Source organism: Myotis myotis, unplaced genomic scaffold (genome assembly GCF_014108235.1).
Source record: "Myotis myotis isolate mMyoMyo1 unplaced genomic scaffold, mMyoMyo1.p scaffold_m19_p_3, whole genome shotgun sequence".
In the NCBI taxonomy this organism is placed as follows: Eukaryota; Metazoa; Chordata; class Mammalia; order Chiroptera; family Vespertilionidae; genus Myotis; species Myotis myotis.
In genome coordinates this window covers 163783245-163809943 of record NW_023416335.1, presented here as the reverse complement: position 1 = coordinate 163809943, position 26699 = coordinate 163783245, and the positions used below count along the sequence as shown (strand labels likewise).

The following is a 26699-nucleotide window of genomic DNA, read 5'->3' as shown; positions in this document are numbered from 1 at the left end:
AAAGCATTTCAACTCTTAAAAGTTTCAGAGATGGAGACTGCAATTTAGAAACTCTATTAGGCGTTTTTTTAAAAAAGGTCACTGAACAGGTTTTTCCACTTAGGGAGTCACTTGGTCGGAATGTTTATAGCAGCAGGGCACTGAGAAGCAGCAAAATCCTGTAACAAGAGGGAACAAAGCCGCACAGATCACTGATTTGCTATATCTCCTGACCTGCCTTCTCAGAGAAGTCTAAGTTTGCTCATTTTTCATACTCACTATTGATTTATACACATCTCTTCTTAAAATTACAGTGAAAAATCAAGATGAAATCATTCATTGCCCTGAGACTTAACCCACCAATAAATACTACTGGAGAATGCATACTTAGTAATGTGGGAAAAAGAAGGCTCAACTCCTGAAATACACGTTACAATTTCTAATAGGCACCAGTTTTAATCTGGCTGGGAACAAATAAAATTCAATACTAGTCTTCCAACTTTGTTAAAAAATAGGACATCAAGAAATTAATGGCCCTAGCCAGTTTGGCTCAGTGGATAGAGCGTAGGCTTGCGGACTGAAGAGTCCCAGGTTTGATTCCGGATTGCGGACTAGATCCCCAGTAGGGAGCTTGCAGGAGGCAGCCGATCAATGATTCTCTTTCATCATTGATGTTTCTCTCTCTCTCTCTCCCTCTCCCTTCTTCTCTGAAATAAAATATAATTTTTTTAAAAAAATAAGAAATTAATGGATTGTAATTTGAAATCTTGGAACAAATATTTGAAAGATACATATATAGGTATGTGTATATATGCATGTGTACATATGAATAAATGGCATTTAAAAGGCAACTTCAATTAAGCAGTGCCATAGTGGCATCCTGTCAGTTAAGCCTAGGTAAGTATAAAATAGAAAAACCCTCCATTTTATTTAGAAGACCAACTTTTTGTTCTTACTGAGCACATCATCTTGTCATTTCTCTCTCCTTTTCCCATTCACTATTCTAATATTTTTTAGAAAATCATTACATCACAAGGAGTAAAGATTAAGTAGGCTGTATACTATACAATTTCATTTATAAGAAATGTCAGAATAGGCAAGTCCATGAAGACAGAAAGTAAATTAGTGGCTGCTGGGGGAATTGGAAGTGATTGCACAGGCATGGGGTTTCTTTTTGGGATGATGGAAATGTTCTGGAATTAGACAGTGGGGATGGTTGCACAACCTTGTGAATATACTAAAAATTACTGAGCTGTTATACTTTAAAATGGTGATTTTTATGTCATATGAATTATATATCAATAAAAACTTGCAAAAAACCCACCCATATTAATGTCAAATATATCTCCACTATTTGCCCTTTCTTTCCTTCAAAAACAGAAATAAAAATAGATGTTTCTGTAAAAACTAATAAAATACTTCTTTAACAATAAGATTAAGCAGAAGAGACAGAAAAACTCTATGACATTACTGAATGGTAACATCATACAAAAAATGAGTGGGGTGGGAATGAGGCCTAGGAAAGCAAAGACAGGATAGAACACTGTAGGGATGGAAATAAAGCTAGGGTAGGATCTCTGTGAAAAGGGTTTGGGGGCTCAGAGGACGAGGGAAGGAGCCAGGGCTTACAAGTCAGGGTCTGGTGACATTTCTAGTTCCTGTGCTCAGTGACCATTTCTGGATTAAGGAATGAATGAATGAATGAATGATGCAGAACACATACTGTGTAGTTGGTGGAACTGCTTTGTTTGGACACAGCTGCCTGATACTTGGCCATTCGATCCTTTATGGAGGTTTCTGACAGGCGCGGGATCTCCAGGTTTCGCCTAGTCTCACTTTTTTCCAAATTGAATGCAGAAGTTGACACTTGACCTGGAAGTATGCAAAAAGATGCTTTATTAGAAGATAAAATATGACTTTAGTGGTTTCAAGATTCTCAATTTGGGGCTATTGTCATGTAATGGAATGAATTTCTTCTATTTGCCCTTCAAAACATAATAATTCTACCCTTAAGGTGTTTTGTTACCACTGGTAGTACAGATAACCCATCTTTAAACAAAATTTTTTTTATTATTGACTTTAGGGAGAGAGAGAGAGAGAGAGAGAGAGAGAGAGAGAGAGAGAGAGAGAGAGAGAGAGAGAGAGAAACATCAATTTGTTATTCCATTTTTATTTATACATTCATTGGTTGATTCTTGTATGTGCCCTGACTGGGAATCAAACCCCACAACCTTGGTATATGGGGACAATTCTCTAACCAACTGAGTTATCTGGCCAGGGATCAGGATAACCAATTTTGATACTGCCCATCCATGAGAGCCCCTCAAGCCTCAAATGACCATGGAGCCAAAATTCTCTGTAGCACTTCCCTTGGAATCCTGCAAAGGTACCAGATGTTTACCACAGGTTACCACTAACAAGGGTGGATTAAAAACACAGAGAAGCTGTTTGTGGAGAGCAATGACATTTGGGAATGGCTTGTATTGATACTGTTGTAATTTAACCGAATTATTAATTAGCAGGAAAGGAACAAAGGGAATGCCAAATATTATACTCATTTGTACAGTCTTGCCAGGAAGCTGCAGTTCAAGTCTGGGTGATAAAGGAAAGGTTCTTGCTGGGGTCCAACCCCAGCAGGTCCAGGGGTCCCCAAAGGTGTGGACGGAGTCGGCGAAGAAGGAATGACACGGAGGCAGCGTTCAGGTGATCATCATAGCCGGGTTCTCTTGTCAGGGTTTCCAGCCAAGTTCTGGTCTGGATCTCCAGAGAGGTTCTGCTTAGGATCTCCAGCCAGGTTCTGTGTCCATGTTCTCTTGCTAGGTTCTCCAGGTTCTCCAGCCAGGTTCTGTAGCCATGTTCCCTCACTAGGTTCTCCAGCCAGGTTCTGTGTCCATGTTCTCTTGCTAGGTTCTCCAGGTTCTCCAGCCAGGTTCAGTCACCAGGTTCTAGTCAGGTTCTCTTGCCAATTTCTGTAGTCAGGTTCAGTCCAGGATCTTTTGCCATGTTCTCTCCAGCGAAGTTCTTCTGTCTCTAGGTTCTGTGTAGGTTCTGTCTTCTTAGTTCTGCCTTCTAAGTTCTGTCTTGTTACATCTGTATTTATACCAGTTGATTCCAATCCTATCAATCTCTATTCCAAAGGTAGGGCGTTTCTTATCTCCATTCCAGGGAGTAAAGATTATGTAGCTTAAACATGATTGTTCTAAGTTAAAGTGGTTAATTACCCGCCTGGCACTTAGTTAAGAGGTTTTATTCCCTCCCTAACTTCAGGGGAAAATCCCTACCTGGGGAAACAACCTTTCTCAGAGACCTTGGTTAAAACACATAGTGCCAAGAAGGTGAGCAAACATATTAAGAACAGTATGCCATATATGCCAGGTCCCTTGAAACAGCAAGCATGGACCGGCTCCCGGCAGGTTCTTGTCTGTCAGTCAGACTTGGGAACAGATCATTGGCCAGAGTAGTGTAGCCAGAGCAAGCCTGGGAAGACTTGGGATAGCTAAGCTCCTAAACAAAGGAGTTCACTGTCTTGGTTTACACTCTTTAAAAAAAAAAAAATTTTTTTTATATTGATTTCAGAGAGGAACGAAGAGGGAGAGAGAGATAGAAACATTAATGAGAGAAGAGTCATTGATTGGCTGCCTCCTGCATGCCCCACACTGGGGATCAAGCCTGAAACTTGGGCATGTGCCCCAACCAGGAATCTGTGACCTCCTGCTTCTCAGGGTCGACTTTCAATCACTGCCCAGCCCTTGCTGGCCAGGCTTGGTTTGCACTCTTGCCTCTTGCTTGCTGGTGTTTATTTAACTCCTGCCTTGCGGGACTCTCACACTCCTACATTCGCCCACATGGCCCATGGCCATGTGGACCCTACACAATGGACTGATGCACTGCAACTAGCCTGATGCTAATCCGCACCCAGTTCCACCGGGGAAAGGAAACTTTGGACACTGGCTTTGCTTCTAGCTCTACTGAATCCCCAGCTGCACGTCTTCCATGACTGGATTAAGGAAAATGGAACTTTGGAAACCCAAGGACACAATTACATGCAAATAAAAGTCACTCATCCTCCCATGCAAGTCTCAGAAAATTATTTTTCTCGATATCATAAGTACGCAGAACCCAATGGAGAAAGGGATACCTCACTCCCACTAGCAATGGAGAAAAACAACCCATGCATCTCTCCATAACAGTATCTAACAGATAGACTCCCATTTAATTTGTACCACTCTTCCTTCAAAAGCATTGGTGTTGAGGCCAAAAGATACTGTTTACTGAAGAGTACTTCCCAGAGAATGTCATGCACATGGAACTCTCTGCTTACCTGGCCCTATTTCCAAATCATCCAGAGAATAGCTGTTTTCAGAGATCCTCCTTCCACCTGCACTTCGGCTTTGGGTCCGAACAATCTGTTTGGAAAACAAAACCAAGCAATTTTGATAGAAGATGGGAAATCTTGATGCAATGTTCAAAAAGGAGGACTGCAAATCTCCTTTATAAATAAAAATCCAGAAGAGATTAAACTTTATATTTGTTTGTATATTCCACAGGATATATTTTCCATATTATCAGTATCAAGCACTACATGTTCACAAGTGCCCAGGGAAAAATAAGTTAACTCTATCAAGGTTATATCTCTCTGCTAATGATCAGTACCTAACCAGCTTAACCAGAAAGCCTCATAATTTAAACATCATTGAGGGGAATCGTCATGTCCCAGATGACAATGACATATGTCTCCAAAGTGCCAAGTCCTGACGGCAATATCTGCTGTTTCCCTTCCACGTCCTACCTTATCTCTGCTGCTGCTACAGTGGATGGACTACTGATTACCTTTCTAACTGGCTCTTCTACCTTCCAATCAAGTCTCTATGATGCTGCCATTATCCCAAGTAATACAAAGCAATTATCCCCAAATATAATTTATGTTACTCTCCTGTTCAAAATTCTTTAAAAAAATATTTTTATTGATTTCAGAGAGGGAGGTGGGGGGAGAGAGAGAGAGAGAAAGAGAGGGAGAGAAACATCAGTGATAAAAGAGAAGCATGGATCAGCTGCCTCCTATACGCCCCCCTACTGGGGATCAAGCCCACAACCAGGGCATGTGCCCCGACTGGGAATGGAACTGTGACTTTCTGGTTCATAGGCTGATGCTCAACCACTGAGCCATGCCGGCCAGGCCTGTTTAAAATTCTTTAAGGATTCCTGATCACTCCTTGAATTAAATCTAAAGTGTTTAGTATGTCACAGAAGACCAGTTCTAGATCTGACCCCTACCTACCCTTTCTGGGTATATCCTCTTCCTCACCCTTTACCCTCCAGGAAAAGCAAACTGTTGTGAAGTCCATGATATTGTAAGTTAGTTCCTTCTACCTGGATTACCGTTTTACCCTTCTGTTGTCTAGCAAATGCTTGTTCCTTTAAGACTCTGTAAACTAAGCAACTTTCTCTCTATGAAGTCTGTCCTACCTGTCCTACATAAATCTAAGTAGTTGTTCCTCTGTGCCCAAGTACCTGGTTACACTTCCATGACAATGCTTATCAAACTGCTATGTGTTCCTCTACTGGACTGGAAGCTTACTGAGGCAAGAGACTATGCTTTTTTTAAAAAATGGAAAAGTGAACGATACACTTTTTTTTTTTGAGTAAAGTATTTTGTGATTCCTGTAAATCACTATATTTCTATCTCTCCTATCTAAGGTAGATCTCTAATTAAAATTATAAATTATAATTTTTAAGCCTGGAAAAGTGACTCAACAGAAAGGCACAGAATGTTTCCATAGTATGCAGCATGTCATGTCTATTCAGATTGTAATGAGAGCCTTCAACCACATCCTATCATTTACATCTCAAGATAACATGAAGTAGAAAAGATAACTGAAATCCAGTATAACAGATCAGACTTAGTACCCTTTTGAATTCTACACTAGTAAATAGCTATTAAACCTCTAAGTTCAATGGATTAATTAACTCAACAATAAAGTTTAAGACTGAACTATCAGTTATTTTAAGTACCCCCACACCCCCCAGTAAAAAAACATACCACTTCCTAAGTCAGAGCCAAGGATTGGTTTGCTTGTACCATACCAAAAAGAATATAGTTTCTTGCAAATTCAATATATAATTAATATAATTTACCTCAAATAAGCTTTGCTATTTACATTGTTAGTTGAATCTTTTTTAAAATAAAAATATTTTTATTGACTTCAGAGAGGAAAAGAGAGGGAGACAGAAACATCAATGATGAGACTCATTGATCTGCTGCCTCCTGCACACCACCTACTGGGGATGGAGCCCACAACCCAGGCAAGTGCCCTGACTGGGAATCAAATGGTGACATCCTGGTTCATAGGTTAACACTCAACCACTGAGCCACACTGGCTGGGCTAATTGAATCTATTTTATTTTTATGAGTTTGTTTGAGCCAAAACAGATGACATATGCCTGAGAGCAAAATCTCAAATGCTCCCTGAATCTATCCTATCTAATAACAGACAAATATGGTAATTGACCATACCTTTGCTATGCCTCCCATTGGCTAATCAGCGCAATATGCAAATTAGCCGCCAACAAAGACGGCGGCTAATTTGCATACTGCAGGCAGGGTGGGCCAGCACGAGCCGCCATCCAGGCCCCAGTGTGCCGCCTAAGCCCCGTCGCCAGCTGGGCCCCCCGTGTGCGGCCCTGGGCGGCGGGGCTTGGTGGTGCAATTACACCGCCTAAGCCCCACCCCCAGCCGGGACTCCCATGTGCGGCCCTGGGCAGTGGGACCCCCGAGTGTGGCCCTGGGTGGGCGGGACCCCTGTGTGCGGCCATGGGCGGCGGGGCTTGGTGGCGTGATCGGCCCGAGGAAGCCCTATTCTTGCACCTCAACCCCCTGATCGGCCCTGCCCTGTGTGCGACCGGGGCGGCGCCCCAACCCCCTGATTGGCCCTGCCCTGTGCACCAACAGGGGCGGTGCCCCAACGCCAGGATCGGCCCTGCTGTGTGCATGACCCAGGGAGGCGGGGCAGGCACATAGGGATCGGGCCTGCATATCTGACACCCGGGGAGCGGCCTAAGCCAACAGGTGGTTATCTTCTGAGGGGTCCCAGATTGTGAGAGGTCACAAGTAGGGCTGAGGGACACACACACACCCCCCGCCAGTGCACAAATTTTTGTGCACCGGGCCTCTAGTTTTTAATAAAAACCAAGATAAGCTGTAGCAGCTCTAACTTTGCCACATTATACTCAGGTCAGCTGCATCATTAATCACATCCACGTAACTCATATGATGCAACCTACTGTTGCTCCGGCAGCAGCCCCCAATCTGGAAATGAATATCACTTGCCAAAGGGAAAAGATAAATTTGGCAGGATACCCTCCCATACATATATTTTTCTGTTTTCAAAACATTTCTCATTTGCAGATAATTAAAGTAAAGGAAATTCCAAAGATGTATCACAAATGCTGCTGCACTGTAAGATGATCCCTATAAAAATTAGAATTTCCAAGGCTCAAAAAGAGAGAAAGCCTGAAAATACATTTTTTTTTTAAACTGAAAGGAAACAAGTTCTGCATTCTTAATACTAGAGCAATATTTCAAATACTTACATCCTGTCAAGGTAAAGTTCCAGTACAATTCAAAGAGTTTGTGGCCTGGCTGGCGTGGTTGATCATCGACCTATGGACCAGGAAATCACGGTTTGATTCCTGGTCAGGGTACATACCCAGGTTGCAGACTCAATTCCCAGTAGGGGACGTGCAGGAGGCAGCCGATCAATGGTTCTCTCTCATTATTAATGTTTCTATCTCTCTCTCCTTCTCCCTTCCTCTCTGAAATCAATAAAAATATATTTTTTAAAAAATCAAAGAGTATGTGTTATATTCGTAATCTGCTGAGTGTTCAGTTTTCTGTCTGTACTTACAGTCACGTGGGAAGGCCCTGCACTGGTGTTACTGGGAGCAAGGCCATTTAGAACCAGTACATATGCCCTGCCAGGGCTGAGCCTTTCTTTGGTTTTAAATGCATAAAATTTCCAATCTTTGTTAGCTTTTCATTTAAATCTTTGGGTTAAATAAAGAGCCTTTAGGAAAAAGAAAAGCCTTCTGGCTCATGAGGGTATCAATACCTTAGTATCTTTTTTCAAGTACTAAAAAAGTGACTGTGCAAAGCTATTTGGCCTTAGAGAAAAACAGAAATGTCTCTGGAAATCCAAGTTACACTGACACTGGTTCTGAGGAGGAATACAGATTTGAGGCTGCTTTTAATGAGATCCCGGGTGAAGCACTAAGCATTTTCTAAATGCCTTTTCACCTCCAAACCACTCAAATATCCAGAATAACAAATGCAATTCCAATGCATTTGCTATGAATTTTATGACCCTCGTTTTAAAAGTGGTAATCTGAAGCACAGGAAGAAGGAGGGGTTTCCTCCAATATTTCTGAAGGAAGTAGAGGAACACAGAAAGAAAAAAACAGGAATTGTGATACAGAAACACTTCTGTAACACATTTGTTCGCATTTCAGCCCTTTTTATTCAGACATTTGAGGGAGCCTTAACCATCAAAATCTGTTAAGAAAAGACAAGACACTTGAAGACTCTCTGGAATTTCCTAAGGCTTGACTTACCCCCACCCCACATGTCCTCCTTCCTGTCAGCTGACTGCAGTAACTCTATGTAAACATTCTCTGTGAATCCATAAACACATCAAATCCATGTACAAATAATAGAATAAGAGTTTGGAGTTTTTAGCCAATGGTCCGTGGAATTTCTTTTCTCTGGAATTTTTATTTTTTTTTTTAAGAAATAAAATGTTAGGTCCCAAATGTCAAGTAAAAAGCAGATTTCCTGCCCCCTCCACCCTATTTTCAGAAAAAGTTCTCTTTAAAAGTTGATTTTTCAACACCTTAATTTACTAATAGGTTCCTACCTCTCTCAGCCACTTCCTTCAACCTTTCAACTTTGACCTTCCTACAGACTCTCATCCCTCCAAAGTCAAGGGTGGAGGAAGGTTATCTTTTAGGGAAAAATGAGACTTTGCTGAACTATGAATGGTTATCAGAGGGTATAGATAAAACCTGGCCTTAACTTCTCAAAGTACTGTGAGATAAACATTGCCTTCTCCAAGGACCTTCTTAGAAAAAAGAGACCTAATTTAAATAAAAGAACACATAGAGAAGGAGCACTCATCTCCAGTGGTGGGATTTCTCTCCATTTTCTGTATTTCTAAGCATTCTACAAAAATTATGTGTTACTCTTACAATTAGAAAAAAAAGAAAAGGAAGGAGAGGTAATACTTCATACCTACTTTTTAAATGTCTTTATTGATTTTAGAGAGGAAAGGAGAGGGAGAGAAACATTGATCAACTGCCTCAGCATGCACCCCGATGAGGACTGAACCCACAACATGCATGTGTGCCCTGACCAGGATGATCCCCTGACTGGCGACCCTTGGGTACATGGGACAACACTCAACCAACACCAGCATTACTTCATACTTATTAAATTAATATAAACAGATAAAAATGGTAAAACCAATGCTGATGAGGTGCTGGATAATTGACTATGTCCTCAGATTGTGCTACGGATGTTATAAAATAATATAGTCTTTGAGAACAAGCTGAAAATATATAAGAAGAATATTTAATAAAGTATATTTTTTGACCATGATAACATTCCAAATAACTAAAACAAAATGTTTCTGCTAAGATGCTCAGAGCTTCTTCTTTTTTTAAAAATATATTTTATTGATTTTTTACAGAGAGGAAGGGAAAAGGATAGAGAGTTAGAAACATCGATCAGCGGCCTCCTGCACACTCCCCACTGGGGATGTGCCCGCAACCAAGGTATATGCCCTGGACCGGAATTGAACCTGGGACCCTTGAGTCTGCAGGCCGATGCTCTATACACTGAGCCAAACCGGTTAGGGTGTGCTCAGAGCTTTTTTATTAGGCTAAAAAAGAACCTAATTATTGGGGACTGATTAAACAGTATAATGAAATACCATGTTGCCATAAAAGAATAACTACATGAACTAGAAAGATATACAGAAAGGTCTATATAAAAAAGACCAAACAAAAAAATAAAGCATAGCTGAAACCGGTTTGGCTCAGTGGATAGAGCGTCGGCCTGCGGACTGAAGGGTCCCGGGTTCGATTCCGGTCAGGGGCATGTGCCTGGGTTGCGGGCACATCCCCAATAGGAGATGTGCAGGAGGCAGCTGATCGATGTTTCTCTCTCATCGATGTTTCTAACTCTCTCTATCTCTCTCCCTTCCTCTCTGTAGAAAAATCAATAAAACATATTAAAAAAAAAATAAATAAAGCATAAGCATACAAAACAGTGAGTATACAGTGACTAAAACCATGTAAAAACTAGTTATGCGATGATGAAGATATTACTGTGCACAACTGATGATGGTTACTCTTTTCCTGGTTTACTTGGCTTTTTCTTCTACTTTCTGGTTTACTGTATGTGTGTGTGTGTGTGTGTGTGTGTGTGAGAGAGAGAGAGAGAGAGAGAGAGAGAGAGAGAGAAATTGTTCAGGTGACTATTTCATTTATATAAGAAAACCAAACCTCCCCAAACTATAAGCTTCTAACTTAAGAGTTTTAGAACATAAATTCTGAAGATTAGGGAGAAACCAAGATGGCGGCATAGGTTAACGCCGGAGATTGCTGCCTCGAACAACCACTTCAAAAAACAACTAAAAGATGGAACGGACATCATCCAGAACCACAGGAAGGCTGGCTGAGTGGAAATTCTACAACTAGGAGGAAAGAGAATATCATACCCAGACTCAGAGGAGGCGCAGTGCTGAAGTGAAATACTAAGGTGCGGAGTGCACGTGGAGTGGGCTGGAGGCGGAGGGCGCGGTTGTTGTTTTCAATCAGGAGGGAGTTTCAGACTCTGACCTCCAGATCCGGGCGAGTCTCTAGGGACCCAGACTCAAACGGGAGAAGCGGGACTGTCTGGCTTCAGTCGGAACTCGAAGGCAGCTTTCTCGCCGAGGTTTGCAGCGGTTGCTGGGACTCTGTGAGGCAGAGCCCCTAGGGATGGAACTGAGAGCAGCCATAACTGCTCGCTCCGGCCTGCCCTGTAGATCCCTGGGGACCTGCCCCGCCCAAGCCCTGCACAAAGCCATTTGCCGGATAGCCTCAGGCAAAGGCTAGATTAGCACCGCCCTAGATATCCAGCACAGAAGCTCTCCCACTACAGACACAGCGGACTCTCATAGCCAGTTAGCCTGGAGGTCAAATCACCCCCAGTATTGCCGACAACAATCAAGGCTTAACTACAACAAGACTGCGCACAAAGACCACTAGGGGGTGCACCAAGAAAGCATAAAAAATGCGGAGACAAAGAAACAGGACAAAACTGTCAATGGAGGATATTGAGTTCAGAACCACACTTTTAAGGTCTCTTAAGAACTGTCTAGAAGCCGTCGATAAATGTAGTGAGATCCTCAAGAAATCTAATGAGACCCTTGATGTTATGATAAAGAACCAACTAGAAATTAAGCATACACTGACTGAAATAACGAATACTATACAGACTCCCAACAGCAGACCAGAGGAGTGCAAGAATCAAGGCAAAGACTTGAAATGCGAAGAAGCAAAAAACACCCAACCAGAAAAGCAAAATGAAAAAAGAATCCGAAAATACGAAGATAGTGTAAGGAGCCTGTGGGACAGCTTCAAGCGTACCAACATTAGAATTATAGGGGTGCCAGAAGATGAGAGAGAGCAAGATATTGAAAACCTATTTGAAGAAATAATGACAGAAAACTTCCCCCACCTGGTGAAAGAAATAGACTTACAGGTCCAGGAAGCACAGAGAACCCCAAACAAAAGGAACCCAAAGAGGACCACACCAAGACATATCATAATTAAAATGCCAAGAGCAAAAGACAAAGAGAGAATCTTAAAAGCAGCAAGAGAAAGAAACTCAGTTACCTACAAGGGAATACCCATACGACTGTCAGCTGATTTCTCAACAGAAACTTTGCAGGCCAGAAGGGAGTGGCAAGAAATATTCAAAGTGATGAATACCAAGAACCTACAACCAAGATTACTTTATCCAGCAAAGCTATCATTCAGAACTGAAGGTCAGATAAAGAGCTTCACAGATAAGGAAAAGCTAAAGGAGTTCATCACCACCAAACCAGTATTATATGAAATGCTGAAAGGTATCCTTTAAGAAGAGGAAGAAGAAGAAAAAGGTAAAGATACAAATTATGAACAACAAACATGCATCTATCAACAAGTGAATCTAAGAACCAAGTGAATAAATAATCTGGTGATCATAATAGAATCAGGGACATAGAAAGGGAATGGACTGACTATTCTTGGGGCGGAAAGGGGTGTGGGAGATGCGGGAAGAGACTGGACAAAAATCGTGCACCTATGGATGAGGACAGTGGGTGGGGAGTGAGGGTGGAGGGTGGGGCGGGAACTGGGAGGAGGGGAGTTATGGGGGGAAAAAGAGGAACAAATGTAATAATCTGAACAATAAAGATTTAATTTAAAAAAAAAGAGTTTTAGTACAAATCTGCTGTATTATAATGTATTTCTTCTCTTCATTGCCCTCATGTTTTTTATTCAGTTAAGAGACTATAAAATGAGTGAATAGAAATGATAGAGAGCTAAATTCTTTGAGAATACAGCTCTTGATGTTTTCATTTCCTTAGATTTCAAAATTGTATAAGGCCATGGCCAGTTGCTTTTATCCAATAAACAGTTATTATAATATTCATGAAGATAGTGTAATATGGTAGAAAGGATACTACACAATTTCAGTCCTTGTTCTGATATTAATCAGCCACAGGACATTGGGTATATCAGTTAAGCCTTCTGACCTTGGCTATTTCTATCTATAAAATATAGATTTTAATATCTTTACTGCCTCAGAGCAGTGAGCTGGATTACGAACATGATAGGTATTTCTCACACCTTGTAACTCATTGATAAGTCAGAAGGCTAGAGGAAATGACTAATACATTTGTCTGGATGCATACCATGTCTAATCCAGGATTGAGCCCAATAGCAAGAAGACAAAGGTGGTAAATATTTGGGAGGCAAATGATGTCCTTCTGACCCCTCCAAACTCTAATGTAGCCAACATTGCTTAGAGAATGTTCCAGTTTCCTGCTATTACTTTTCAACATGTTTTATTGTAATGAAAACCAGTTAGAAACCAATTAAGTAGTTATTTGGCATGAAAGTAAGCAGAAAAGAGATGACTGGTCACCAGTTGGCACATCAAGGACAGCTATTTAGGGCAACAAACAGTGAAAAAGATCAGAATTCCTTGACTGGCACCTTTATACCTGGGTCATTATCATTTTACCACAAAAGACCAAACAGTTACTCAGTTACTAAGTAGGGATAAATAAAACTTCTTTATACTAGTATGAGGTCTTTATGAGAAATGATCCACTATACAGAGGTTATTCTTTACATTTGAAATCACAGAAGAAGCTATAAACTATTCAAGAGTGAATAATAATAAATCAGCAGAAATTTAGTTTTAATAAGATATATATGAGAAAGATGGCATTGATAGAAAAACAAGGATAATTCTTGTGTTTATTTAACAAAAACCAGTTCTCTGTACTTAAAGCACTAGCAATGTATCTAATGGAGGTAGGATGCTGGGTCAACTTAAGATTTATAATTCCTGGTAGGCAAATTAAAGATATACTACCCTACACTAGGATGACCACTGTAATGATGAGTTTGTCAAATCCCTTTCTTCTCTAAGCCCATCTTAAAATTATGATTTAAAAATATGCAAATGATACCAATTATGAACATCCTCAAAACTGTATTCTTCTTGGAATTTAATTCCAAATAATTTACTTGAGACATTAAGAAAGCAGAAGAAAAAAATCTTATTAAGATGACATTAAGTTGATAAAGGAACACATGCAATTATTAACCATGAAAAGAGAAGATAAAATGTCATGGGTACTTTTATAACAATGTAGAGATTCCCTATAGACACATACCCATTCTTCAAGAAGGCAAATATAAAATGCTTCTTTGATGTAGATTATAGATTCATTGGTTATAGATAAAATAGCTGATGATCACAGATCAGACTTTAGTTTACTTTCCTTATTTTCTCAAGGGCTTGCTCCACTACACCAACACATACACACTGGTATGTACCAGCGTTATATAAAGCTACACAAAATACTCAGTGTCACTTCCAGGAACTTAGGAAAACCACAAAAATGTTGGACTGTTTGAAGAAGGACAGTTGTTTTCTCATATTAACAAGTGAAGTTTTGTTGGTTTTTTGATGGTAGCCATTCATATAATGATCCTGATAATAAGAGGAACAGAAATTCTAAGGGAAATTCATGGGTTCACAGGTCTAAGGGGAGAGAAGTAGCAAAGAAGTGAAAAGGGGGTGGGACAAAGGAAATTTCCATGTTTATTTCAGCCAATGTACTATTTTACCTTTGTAATGTAAAACAAGTTAACACAACTAAAATGTGACTAACTAGAAGAATTAAAATATACCATGAGGCCCTGGACGGGTAGCTCTGTTGGTATGTAGTAGGCAGACAAACATGAGCAGAGCAAGGACAATGGGCCAGGCACAGAAGGTCACCAGGGTGGAAAGCCCCAGGTGCCTAGCAAGGGACAATCAATTGTAGAGTAGGACTTTGCCCCCGGGATGACTTTACTTCCTCTAGCATATTACTGGTCATGAGGTTTGGATCCCCTGACCTTTCCTCCCTAGAGATAACATCTAGGCCTCAGTTTTAACTCCAGGCCCAGATAAGTAACAAAACCAGCCAAGGCTGACCTCAGGACCAGCTGCATGGAATAATGACCCCCTGTCCTGGTGCCAGCCAATCAACCAGTGGAGACCACAACCCTGAATGGACTCACCTGGAAATGTTCTATTAAGATCTTCCCCTGGGACCTCCCCTAAAATCTCCACCCTTAGAACACTTAGGAGAGAGGACCCAGTGCCGCCCCCTCCCCCTCCCCACGTTTCAATTAGCTTCCTCACTCCAAGCTCCAAGGGCCCTTCCTTTACCTCTAGAACTTGTTTCCTAAACCTATTTCTTCGAGGAATTACTTTTTCTACTTCTGTAATTTACCCAATAAATATTCTCTTATAGTTTGGGTCTTGCTCTGAATTCTTTCCTAGCCAGAACCCAAGTACCGAGGTTGCTGAACCCAGTTTGGTCTGAGCCCACCTGTCAGGCACACGGTGCCTTTCCTGCCACCTACAACACAGCGTCCTCCAGATACACCAAGCTTGCAGTTCGATCCCTGGTCAGGGCACATACAAGAAAATCATGGAATGCATGAATAAGTGGAACAACAAATTAATTAAATTGCCTTATCCTTATTAAAGCTGAAATTATGTTAACAATAACCATAACCTAGTTTCAAACTAATTAGTTATTCCTTAGCCTAAAGTAGACAAAATTTTTAACAGTTTTACTGAAATATTAGACAAAACTTTTAAAAGTAATCTATACTGTTTCCAACATGGATAATGCTACTTATTTAGAAACAGCTAATAAAACCAAGGGCTGCTGTGTATTATACGCCCTGAGCAGTCCATTAAGTGACAAATGACTATTTATTCCAGAAGTTTAAAAAGGCACTTTAAAAAGTCTAATCTTAGGACAACCATCATTCCACCCCCAATCTTCCTGGACCGTTAGCTGCTTAGTGCCTATGAAATTGGGCTGGGGGCTCACAGTTCTTTATATCAGGAATGTTTTCTCCACTCTGACCAGCCACAAAGAGACAGGCTTGCTCTGACCCATCTCTCAGCAGACACTTATGAGAAAAAAGTCTCTCACCAGATCCTTACACATAATCAGCATTTTTGTTTGCTGCAATCCCAGTCATTTCCCACCTTAGGCCAGTTTTGACATGCAGCAGCCTTTTGCACTGAACCTACATTGTGTGTGCTGGCATGACATCAGCTGTTCTGCCCCTTAGCAGGGTCTGTGAGGAGGAGACTTACAATGGCGCTTTGAGTCACAACAAAGCCCCTTCCTCTCTATTTCGGATTTCTGACATTTTTTTCCTTCCATTTAAAATTCTTTTTCCCATTTAAATTAAAATTTTTTTTTTTTTATTAAGACCATAAAGAAGAAAGAGGAAGTTGGCAGGCTGAGAGGACTACAAGTTGGGAAGGATGAGAGTTTAAGAAAAGTTGTAAAACTGCTTTGTGGTTACATCTCTTGCCAGCTGGTTTCAGTGTTAAAATGGAGCTAAAACTCATTTACAGAGCAGGGTTCTAGGTTTGAAAATCTTTAAAAATTCTTTCTACATTCTCAAATAGATGAGCCCTAAACACTCAAGAATGTTTCTAGGCAGGAAAGCTCCAGGAACTGTAAGTTATGGGAAGAAACTGACTAAGTCACCCCATATGTAATTGAGGATTAGGATAGTTATCTAATTTTTATCTCAGAAAGAACGCTTCATACCATTACCACAAATACAGGGATTTGGGCCAAATATTTAGTTTTAAAAATTCAGCATTCCCATCTAGATGGAATCTAAAGTAAATGATGGCTTTGCTACCCATCATATCTGTTTATTTCATTATAATGACTGTTATAACAAACCATCCTCGTGTACAAAGCCAGATATGCAGGAAAGTATGAGAAAACTGGAAAAATTTACCCGTTCTGCAGCCCTTGGATTGTGTTATAAGTCACCAGCATATGTAACTCATTTTCTAGTTAAGTAATTCCCTCTGGGGACCTGGTCTGCAATCCACACGAAGGATCAAATTTCATTAACAGTTGTAGGAAAATGCAACCCTGTGCATTTGCAAGTCAAAAATCCTGAAGGCTACAGCTAGTCTGGCTATCTTCATTGATTTTTCCTGGGAGAGGATTTTAGCTGATAGAAAACATTTGTTGGAAGGCACAGATGAGGAAGTTGAGAAGAGGAGAAAGGATTCAGCTAGCAGAGACAACTAAGCCTCAGTCTTAACGTTAAACTCTGGCCCTAACACTCAGCCTGCAGCTGTGTCCAAGAGAACGCTTCAGCAGTAATTCCACCCCCCAAACCGACAAATGACAAAAGACACAGGAAGACAAATTAAAAGGGCAAGCTTACAAAAACACAAAATCACATTGACATCAAACTCTCTTCCTTTCTAGACATCAACCTGAAGCCCTGTGTGAGCTTGATTTCACAAGAAATAGGGTGGGAACCTCACAAATCTTACCATCTATGCAAATAATTCAAGATTTTTAATTAACTCACTGAACTTGATTCAAGACTTACAGACCACATGCTCCACACTATTCAAACTGTCTGGATTAGAAAACCAGCTTTGCTTATGTGAATCGATTGTATCAAGCTTTAAATGCTCCCAGTCCTTACCTTGGTTTGAGATGGTTCGCCTTTCTCAAACATCATCTTAAGCCTGTTCAGCGGGACATTATATTTCTCTATTTTGTTTGTAGCTTCTGTATTTTCACTGATTTCGGGCTTTCCTACTTCATGCCTGGATTCTCCTACTAGACAGTTTTCCATTTTGCTCCTTCCTGTTGAGTGGTCTTTTAGAGGTTCACTGTCCTCAATGCGGTGATACGGATCCTGAATATGGGCTTCAGCTGGTGATCCAAGTCTAGTTCTGGGATGGACTTGTTCCTCTCGGTTAGCTTCGGCCCCAGAGGCAGAGTTGCTCACCACTTCAGCAGAAGGATGGTCGTCTCTGTGTCTGACCTCAGTGCTGCTGTTTCGCAGAGAGTCCGTGTGAGACTCAGCTCCCAGCACTGGGTTCTCCCACTTCTTCTTTAACGCAGTCAGGATTCCCCTTCTAAAGTGCTGGGGGGGATTTTCGGTGTTCTAGAAGAATAAGAAGTAAGTGCCAGTTACAACTTGCCTGCTGAAACATTCAAACATGATGTTCTTTGTAAAATGAAAGTTAAAACTCCAAGCTGCCCCGGGTCCACTGGCGTTTCAGACAGCTGTGAACAGTTACAGCCCTGCCACATGGAGAAAAAGCATCCACCCAAGAGAGGGAGAGGGGAAGAGAGAAAAAGTCAGGAGCTGAAGCAGGAAGTGATAAAACAGGATAGCCTTATAAGGACAAAATGAGGAGAAAGGAGAGCCCAGATCTAATGACAGTTACATTGGAGACAAGAGATTTTTTATCCAGAGATCAATGGGGGAAATGAGAAAGAAAAAGCAAACACCAGGTACCTTAAACCCTGTAAATATGCATGAATAAAAGTTCATCATTACATGCCACAAAATTATATGGTGTATCCTGCTTTTTTTTGATTATTTTAAAAACAAAAATGCAATATAGCTGAAACTACACAATACATTAATTGTGGGGAGTAGCATCAAGGATTGCTACTATTTGTAGGAATTTAAATTTGCATAAACAATATTTCATTATATCTGACAATTTACATGCATATAAACAGTCATGTCTTATTTTTACATAAAAATCTAATTTTTTTCTGCTCTTTTCTACATGTTTGTCCATGTGTAAATTTTCAGTTATCAGAAAATTCACTATTTTAGAGATCTTTTGGCTGAGAAATAGCCAGGCTTCATACGTAAGCAACGACACCCACTCTCTTGATTGAAGGACAGATATTTAAATATCTCAGAAAAGTTCACTTTCACCTGGGTCAAAATGGAATTAATTTCAAAATATAAGACAGATAGAAAACAACCCGGAAACTGCCAATGTTGTTCCACAATAACAGAGGAAACATGTTTGTTTAAATAAAATTCAGTGTTGCATATTCTGAAAGTACTCCTAAAGAGAGCAGCACCACCTTCCCAACAAACCACAAATTCCAATACTACCTTCTTGCCCTCCATTCCTGTAGTCTGTGACTCACCTGTCTTTCAATTGAGAAAGAAAAGGCAAACCACCTAATAGTGAACGACTTTGGGGGAATTAAACAGGATTAGTAGCTATATTGGGAATTAAGATTCCCTGTTCCTCTTCTGAACACATGCTGAGAGCCACTTCATCAAGTAGCTACAAGGCTTGAAAACAAGTTACAGAACAGCCTGAGGGGTGTGGGTGAGCTAATGGGGTCAATGGGTGAAAAGGGGACATATGTAATACTTTTAATAAAGATTATTTTAAAAGTTACAGAACAACTGCTTGATTTTAGTGTTAAAACTTAGCTGACAAGATTCGGCGGAAACATGTATGGATCAGAGATATAAGAAGCATGAAAAGTTTTCTTGTTGGGAAAGAGAGAGAGAAAAAAAAAAGCTCTGGAAGCTGGTGCTACCTTAACTGCCAGCGGCACTCTTGGCTCTGTGTACCTCCTGCCACACAATGGATGAGTCATCTTGGTCTCCAACTTTACCTGCCTTGCCCTTGCCCTGCCCAGACAGGAGCCCTGAGAATCAAAGTGGCATTCTGCCTCCGTAACTGGACACTACTTTTCTCAGAGACAAATCATGTGATTGATGTACATTTGTTAACGTGGAAAGATGCTCATAAGATGCTTTTGAGTGGAAAGAGGCAAATTATGAGACAGCATGACTCCATTTTTTAATACACATGCATTTTTCTAAATATAAGCACAGAAAAGTATTCTGGAAAAAAAAAGTCAGGAAATCAATGGGTTACTCTTGAATCATGGATTATGGGCATTTGTGTTTTCTTCTTATAATAAATATGTACGCATTGTGTAATAAAATGAATATAAAAATAAAATTAGACATCTTCATATCACAAAAAAAGCTTCTACAGAATATGAAATAATTTTGATGTTACTGTAAGCAGCTTGAAAATGGTCATTTCTACTTTACTCGTGGTGACTAGGAAGAGAGGGATGTGTGATAGAATACCAGCAGTGTCCCAAACAAGGGCCTGGGTGGAGAACATCCCTTAGGGGGCATTTTAAGGAGGAGCACATGTGCTCTTTTATTAAAAGGAGCACTTAAGGATACAAGTTCAAAAGTGCTGGAGTGGAGACAAAAAGGGGAAGGGCAGGACTGTGTGGTCTGACAGCATTAAAGGCCCCACACCCTTAAGTCATTCCTGGCAGCACTTCCAGGTCATGCCAGGTGCCCAGGTCTTTAGGACCCGGGGAAAGCACAGATGGGGAAGGAGCAGAGGCTACAGTCTTTCTGGGGAAGAAAGAGATGCAAGAAGGTACAGAACAAAAAGGTTGGTCAGCACAGTGAAAAGAGTATTGGACTAAGATAGGATATTGGATATTGGATTATAGGTCACTTATATTTTCTTCTCTTTTTCTTTATTTTCTACAATAAATATGTATTACTTGTACGTATAATACAACTCCACCCAACCAAGTGACTTTGGGCAAGTTTCTTAATTTCTGGAAACTACCATACAGGGCTCTTGTGGAGAATAAATGAGGCTATATTAAGCATGTAATGCAGCATTTGACATAAATAGGCACCTAGTAAGTGGTAATTATTATTAGATGGATGATCCTCTCTACCCCTTAAGCCATCTCTCACAATGGTGATCATCCATAGTACTCAGTCATCTCCCAAATCCTGAACTTGGGTTAATGTCTCTCACTGTTCTTTCTACTTTCTCTATAGTCTCTACTGTTCTACACTGTAGGTGTGGGACACAAAATAAAGTAAGATTCTAGTTGATGTCATTTGTATCAAGGTTTTAACTTTTTCCCAACTATTTTCTCAGAATAAGGCAATGGGAAGTCAAGGATGCTGCAAGTTCTCAAGGGCCCTTGGTTGCTACACAGCCTCTTTTTTCTTTTTTTTTTTAAAAAAATATATTTTATTGATTTTTTACAGAGAGGAAGGGAGAGAGATAGAGAGTGAGAAACATCTATGAGAGAGAAACATCGATCAGCTGCCTCCTGCACGCTCCCCACTGGGGAAGTGCCCGCAACCCAGGTACATGCCCTTGACCGGAATCGAACCTGGGACCTTTCAGTCCGCAGGCCGACGCTCTATCCACTGAGCCAAACCAGTTTCGGCCACAGCCTCTTTTTTCAAAGTGACATCTAGCACACTGTTCATTCTACCCAGCAAGGCTGAGAATATTGGCAGATCTGCCACTAGACCAGTGGTTCTCAACCTTCCTAATGCCACGACCCTTTAATACAGTTCCTCATGTTGTGGTGACCCCCAATTTCATTGTTACAAATTGAACATAATTAAAACATAGTGATTAATCACAAAAACAATATGTAATTATATACGTGTTTTCCGATGGTCTTAGGTGACCCCTGTGAAAGGGTCATTTGACCCCCAAAGGGGTCGCGACCCACAGGTTGAGAACCGCTGCTCTAGACCATAATTGGCTGCCTGAATCCAGATCAGGAACACCAAGGAGATGCAACACAGTGTCCTTTCTGCAGGAGCATCTGACTTGGAATTAGGGTGAGTCCTTACTCTGTCACTCTGAGATGTATGACCTTGAATAAGTCCCTTCCTCTCTTTGGGTCTCAATTATCTCACCTGTAAAATGAAGAGGCTGGGTCAAATGAGCTTTAATGTTGAAATTGACATGGGAATGTTCACATTAAAAGCAGGAGGATGATAGCCCGGCCCGCCAGTGTGGCTCAGTGGTTGAGCGTCAACCTATGAATCAGGAAGTTACAGTTTGATTGCCGGTTAGGGCACATGCCTGGGTTGCATGCTTGATCCTCAGTGGAGGGTGTGCAAGAGGCAGCTTATCAATGATTCTCTCTCATCATTGATGTTTCTAGCTATCATCTATCTCTCTCCCTTACTCTTTGAAATCAACAAAATATATATTTTTAAAAAGCAGGCGGGTGTTTGGTAGGATACAGCAGTGGGATTAGAAGCATGGACTACCTGGATGTACAGCCTCCAAGGAAGGGAAGAAATTTCTAGGCTGAGAGCTGTTCAGAAAAGTGATAGCCAGTCATTTTGGAGATGAGTGCCCAGACAGCACAGATTTCAGGAACTGGCATATTCCATGCTTGAAGGGAACCTGGAAATATAACTGGTCGTGGTTTTAATGGTTTGTGTTTCTGGGTCCTAAGAATAAGTGGGAGAGGAAGAGAAAATGAGGAGTAAATTTTTGGAAATTTAGGTTATCCCACTATTTGCTAAAGGAATAAATTTGCCTACTTGTTCCCTGATGTTTCTCTAACTTGCTTTTCATGGTAGAATGTTTAAGTGTTCTTTTACCTGGTTAGTCACTTCTATAAATTTATATGGACACTTCTTGTTCTTCCAGAGACAGTTCAGACTTCTTGCAAGTCTAGTGGATCTTAAAAACAATCCTCTGTCATTAGTGGAAAAACTGGTAAGCTCCAATAAGTCTGTAGTTGAGTTAATAGTGTTGGACCAATGTTAATTTCTTAATTTTTGATAAATGTACCATCGTTATGTAAGATGTTACCTTTAGGGGAACCTAGGTGGGTGGAGGTATATAGGAACTCTCTGTACTATCTTAGTAACTCTACTGTAGGTTCATTATTATTTCAAAATAACAAGTTTGTTTAAAAAATATAGCAACCCTTCCTCAACTTTATGTCTTCCTCTAGTTATTGCTTCTCTTGCATTTCAGAGTTAAGTGTCTTGAAAGCATGAGACCTGTAGCTGCTATTTCCACTTGATCACTTTCCATTCACTCTAATTCTATTACCAAAATATTTCTGAAGTAGCACTAATCAAGATCACAAATTACCTCTTAAAAATTTCCATTTTGTTATTTTACTTTTAACATTATTTTTCTCAATTACAAAAGTAATAAAAAAAACTTATTAGAAGGAAAAAGTCACAATCAATATAGGAATGTATACTGGTGCATACATGTCTTGAAATTATGCTATAATTTTCCCTATTTGACATCCCTATCCCTCCCCTCCAAGATATCCACTGCCAATATTTTGGTGTATATGCTCTCAATTTCCCCCTTATTTTTATAAACTATATGTATTTTATAAACTCATACTATACTTACTGTTCTGTACCTTGCTTTAATCATTTAATGTACTTTTGATATCTGTCCATGTCAATACATGAAATCTTACCCATATAGTAATACTATCCTATATAATAAAAGGGTAATATGCAAATTGACCCTAACAGCCAGTTGCTATGACATGCCCTGACCACCAGGGGGCAGATGCTCAATGCAGGAGCTGCCCACTGGTGGTCAGTGCGCTCCCACAGGGGGAGCTCTGCTCAGCCACAAGCTGGGCTGACAGCTGTGGCTGCGAGCGCAGCGGCGGTGGCGGGAGCCTCTCCTGCCTCCTCAGCAGTGCTAAGGATGTCCAACTACGGCTTAGGAACACTCCCTGGGGTATCGGGCCTAAGCCAGCAGGTGGACATCCCCTGAGGGGTCCCAGACTATAAGAGGGTGCAAGAGGGCACAGGCCGGGCTGAGGGGACCCCCCCCCCCCCGCCCCCAAGTGCATGAATTTTCGTGCATCAGGCCTCTAGTATATATTATAATATACAACACAATATACTACTGAATATATGTACCATAATTTATCATTCCTTCATTGATGAATATCTGAATTATTTTAAAGTTTTCAGTATTATAAAAAATCCTGCAATATGTATCTTTTAAGTTTATTTTCTTTTTCTTGTGATTTTTGTGTGTGATAATTTCTGAAAGTAGAAATGCTGGATTAATGGGTATGAAATATATTTAATATTTTAATAGGTATTGCTTGACTTCTCACTAACAGTGTATGAGTTCATACTTCTTCACATACTGAATATTATCCATTTGAAAATCTGCCAACTGTTTACATTACAATTTATAGTTCATGAATACTTTAAATTTCTTTGAATATTAGTGAGGCTAAGCATTTTTCATGTTTATTGTTTCTTTTTTTTCCTTTTCTTATTGTTTCTTCTTTAATTATTTATTCACATCCTTTTACCTCAATTGTCAAGTGCAATGGACACTTCTGATTTATTTTATTTGATCTCTCTACAGCATTTTATATTACTGATTACTCCCAGCTTTGAAAATTACTTCCTTCCATGGTGTATGTGATACCCCCTTTTCCTAGATTTCTTCCCATTTTTCTGACCACTTCTCAATTTTCTTTATAGGTTTCTCTTCCCCTGTTCCTCTCTTCTATGGCGAGGTCCCTCTAGGCTCTGTCTTATGTCCTCTTCTTTGCTCACTGTACATATTTTCTGTAGATAATCTGGTTTCAGCCCCCTGCTATCTGTTGATGACTCATAACCCATAACTCTACCCAGATATCTCTCTTACCTATTAATTCTCCTGGAAATCCTACAGGCATCTTACACTCATCCTTATCTAAGGCTGAAGTCTCCCTTCTCTTCCCTTCATTCCTCACATTTTAATATGTCCCCTGCCTTTCCTTACTCTTTTTAAACAATATATATTTTTATTGATTTTTAGGTAGAGAGGAAAGGAGAGAGAGGGAGAGAGAAAGAAACATTGATGTGTGAGAGAAATATTGATTGGTTGCCTCCTGCATGCACCCTGACAGGGACTGAACCTACAACCTGAACCAGCGACCTTTCGGTGTACAGGATGATGCTCAGCCAACTGAGCCACACTGGCCCGGACTAATCTGTGTTGTTTTTTTCCCCATGAATTCTTTATCTTGATGAATGTGACAATTATTTTTTCAACTGTCAAAGGTGCCTGTTCTCTTATACCTCCACGTTGTATATGTGCTGCCTCCTCTGCCACTCCTTTACCCTACTTTTAAAGCTAATTCCCATTTGTCCTTTGGGCTCACTCAGGCACTACTGGGAAGCATTTCTTGACATGGCATAGGCCAGGTTATAAATCTTTCCTAAATTAAAACACAGCACCTTGAGTATTTCTTTAATATGGTACTTATCACACTAGGATTATAAATTCTATTTTCCAAACTCTGAAGGCAGGGAGCACATCTATTCCTCCATAAATTTATGCTCCATAATTGTTTACACTCATGGTGTCAACTTCTGTGAACCTAGTCCATCAGGCCTCTGTCCCACTCCCAAAGAGCACATGATGACCAATGATCTTCATGTCGCCAAATCCAAACATTAATTGTCAGTCTGTGTTTGACTCTGCTGAGAACTCTCCTTTTAGAAACACTTTATTCACTTGACTCCTGACATTTTCTTGTTTCACTGCTGTTTCACCAGTTGTTCTCCTTCAGTTTTCTTTGCTGGTTCCTCCTTATCTCTCCAACCATTAAACACCAAGGTACCCTTCATCTCAGTCCTCAGAACTTCCCTCTAGCTACACTCCCTCCCTAGGTAATCTCATGCATCTCATGCATCTTTAAATACCACTGACATGTTGATATATATCTGTTCTCATCTCCAGCCCAGATCTCTTCCAATTCTAAATTTGTACATCCAAGTTCCTATTTGACATCTCCATTTAGATAAAAAACTATAAAAATTTTTATATTTAATAAGTCCAAAGCTGAGCTTCTAATATTTCTCCTACTCTAAACCTGCTTTTACTATGGTCTTCCTCATTGCATTTTCCCAAGTGTTTGGTCCAAAAACATTGTTGCCACTCTTGATTTTTCTTTTTCTCTTTACCTTCAGTATAAATCCTGACCACTTCTCATTACCTATGTGGCTACTACTCCAGTCCAATTCATTATCATATCTTTCCTAAATCACTACAATCCTATATAATAAAAGCCTAATATGTAAATTGACCAAATGGCAGAATGACTAGAGAAACAACCGGTCGCTATGACACACACTGAACACGAGGGTACAAATGCTCAATGCAGGAGCTACCCCCAGCCCACAGGCTCCAGGACAGCCAAGGTGAGTGCCAGCGGGGGCCCCCCAATTGCTCCACCATTCACCCCACAGATGGTCTCTGATTGCCGGCCAGGCCTAGGGACCCTACCAATGCACAAATTTCGTGCACCAGGCCTCCAGTCTTAGACTGGAGGCCTGGTGCACAAAATTTGTGCACTGGGGGGGGGGTCCCTCAGCCCAGCCTGCTCCCTCTCACAGTCCAGGGGCCCTCAGGGGATGTCCTACTGATGGCTTAAGCCCAAGTGGGCCTAAGCCATCAGTCAGACATCCTTAGCACTGCCATGGAGGCGGGAGAAGCTCCTGCCACCGTTGCTGTGCTCGCCAGCCATGAGCCTGGCTTCTGGCTGAGCAGCGCTTCCCCTGTGGGAGTGCACTGACCGCCAGGGGGCAGCTCCCGCATTGAGCATCTTCCCCCTGGTGGTCATTGTGTGTCATAGCAACCAGTTGTTCCACTGTTTGGTCTATTTGCATATTAGCCTTTTATTATATAGGATAGCTAATATGCAAAGTGTCCTCTTGGGAGTTTGACCGGGAGACTGGGAGTTTGATTGCTTGCTATGATGTGCACTGACCACCAGGGGCAGCATGGAACAAAGGAAGGCCCTGGCCAGCAACTGGCAGCTGGGGAAGGGAGGCCCCGGCCAGCAACTGGAAGGCCCTGGTCAGCCCTGATCACTGGCCAGACCTAGGGACCTTACCCATGCACTAATTTGGTGTACCAGGCCTCTAGTTGTCTTATAATTGGCTTCCATGCTTCTGCCATTGTAGCTCTAGTCTCTCCACTTTTTAAAATTTAAACCAGATCACATCACTCCTTTGCACACAAACACTCCATCAGGGTTAAAGTCTAAGTCTTCAGCCAGGCCTGTGTGGCTCAGTGGCTGAGCGTCGACCTATGAATCAGGAGGTCACAGTTTGATTCCCCATCAGGGTACATGCCTGGGTTATGGGCTCGATAACCAGTGTGGAGCATGCAGAAGACAGCCAATCAATGATTCTCTCATCATTGA

General features: G+C 41.0%; 1 protein-coding gene across 4 annotated transcripts in view; it reads right to left on the bottom strand.

Annotated features, from left to right (window-relative positions):
* The window catches only part of LIMA1 (LIM domain and actin binding 1), a 99278-nt gene that overhangs the window by 20012 nt on the left and 52567 nt on the right, over positions 1-26699 (bottom strand). For all 4 annotated transcript variants that reach the window (XM_036298636.1, XM_036298635.1, XM_036298632.1 and 1 more), the window contains 3 exons: positions 17338-17805; positions 4301-4385; positions 1703-1851 (listed from right to left, as the gene is read on the bottom strand). In XM_036298636.1, the coding sequence (XP_036154529.1) occupies positions 1703-1851; positions 4301-4385; positions 17338-17805 (702 nt within the window). The remainder of the gene's footprint in view (positions 1-1702; positions 1852-4300; positions 4386-17337; positions 17806-26699) is intronic.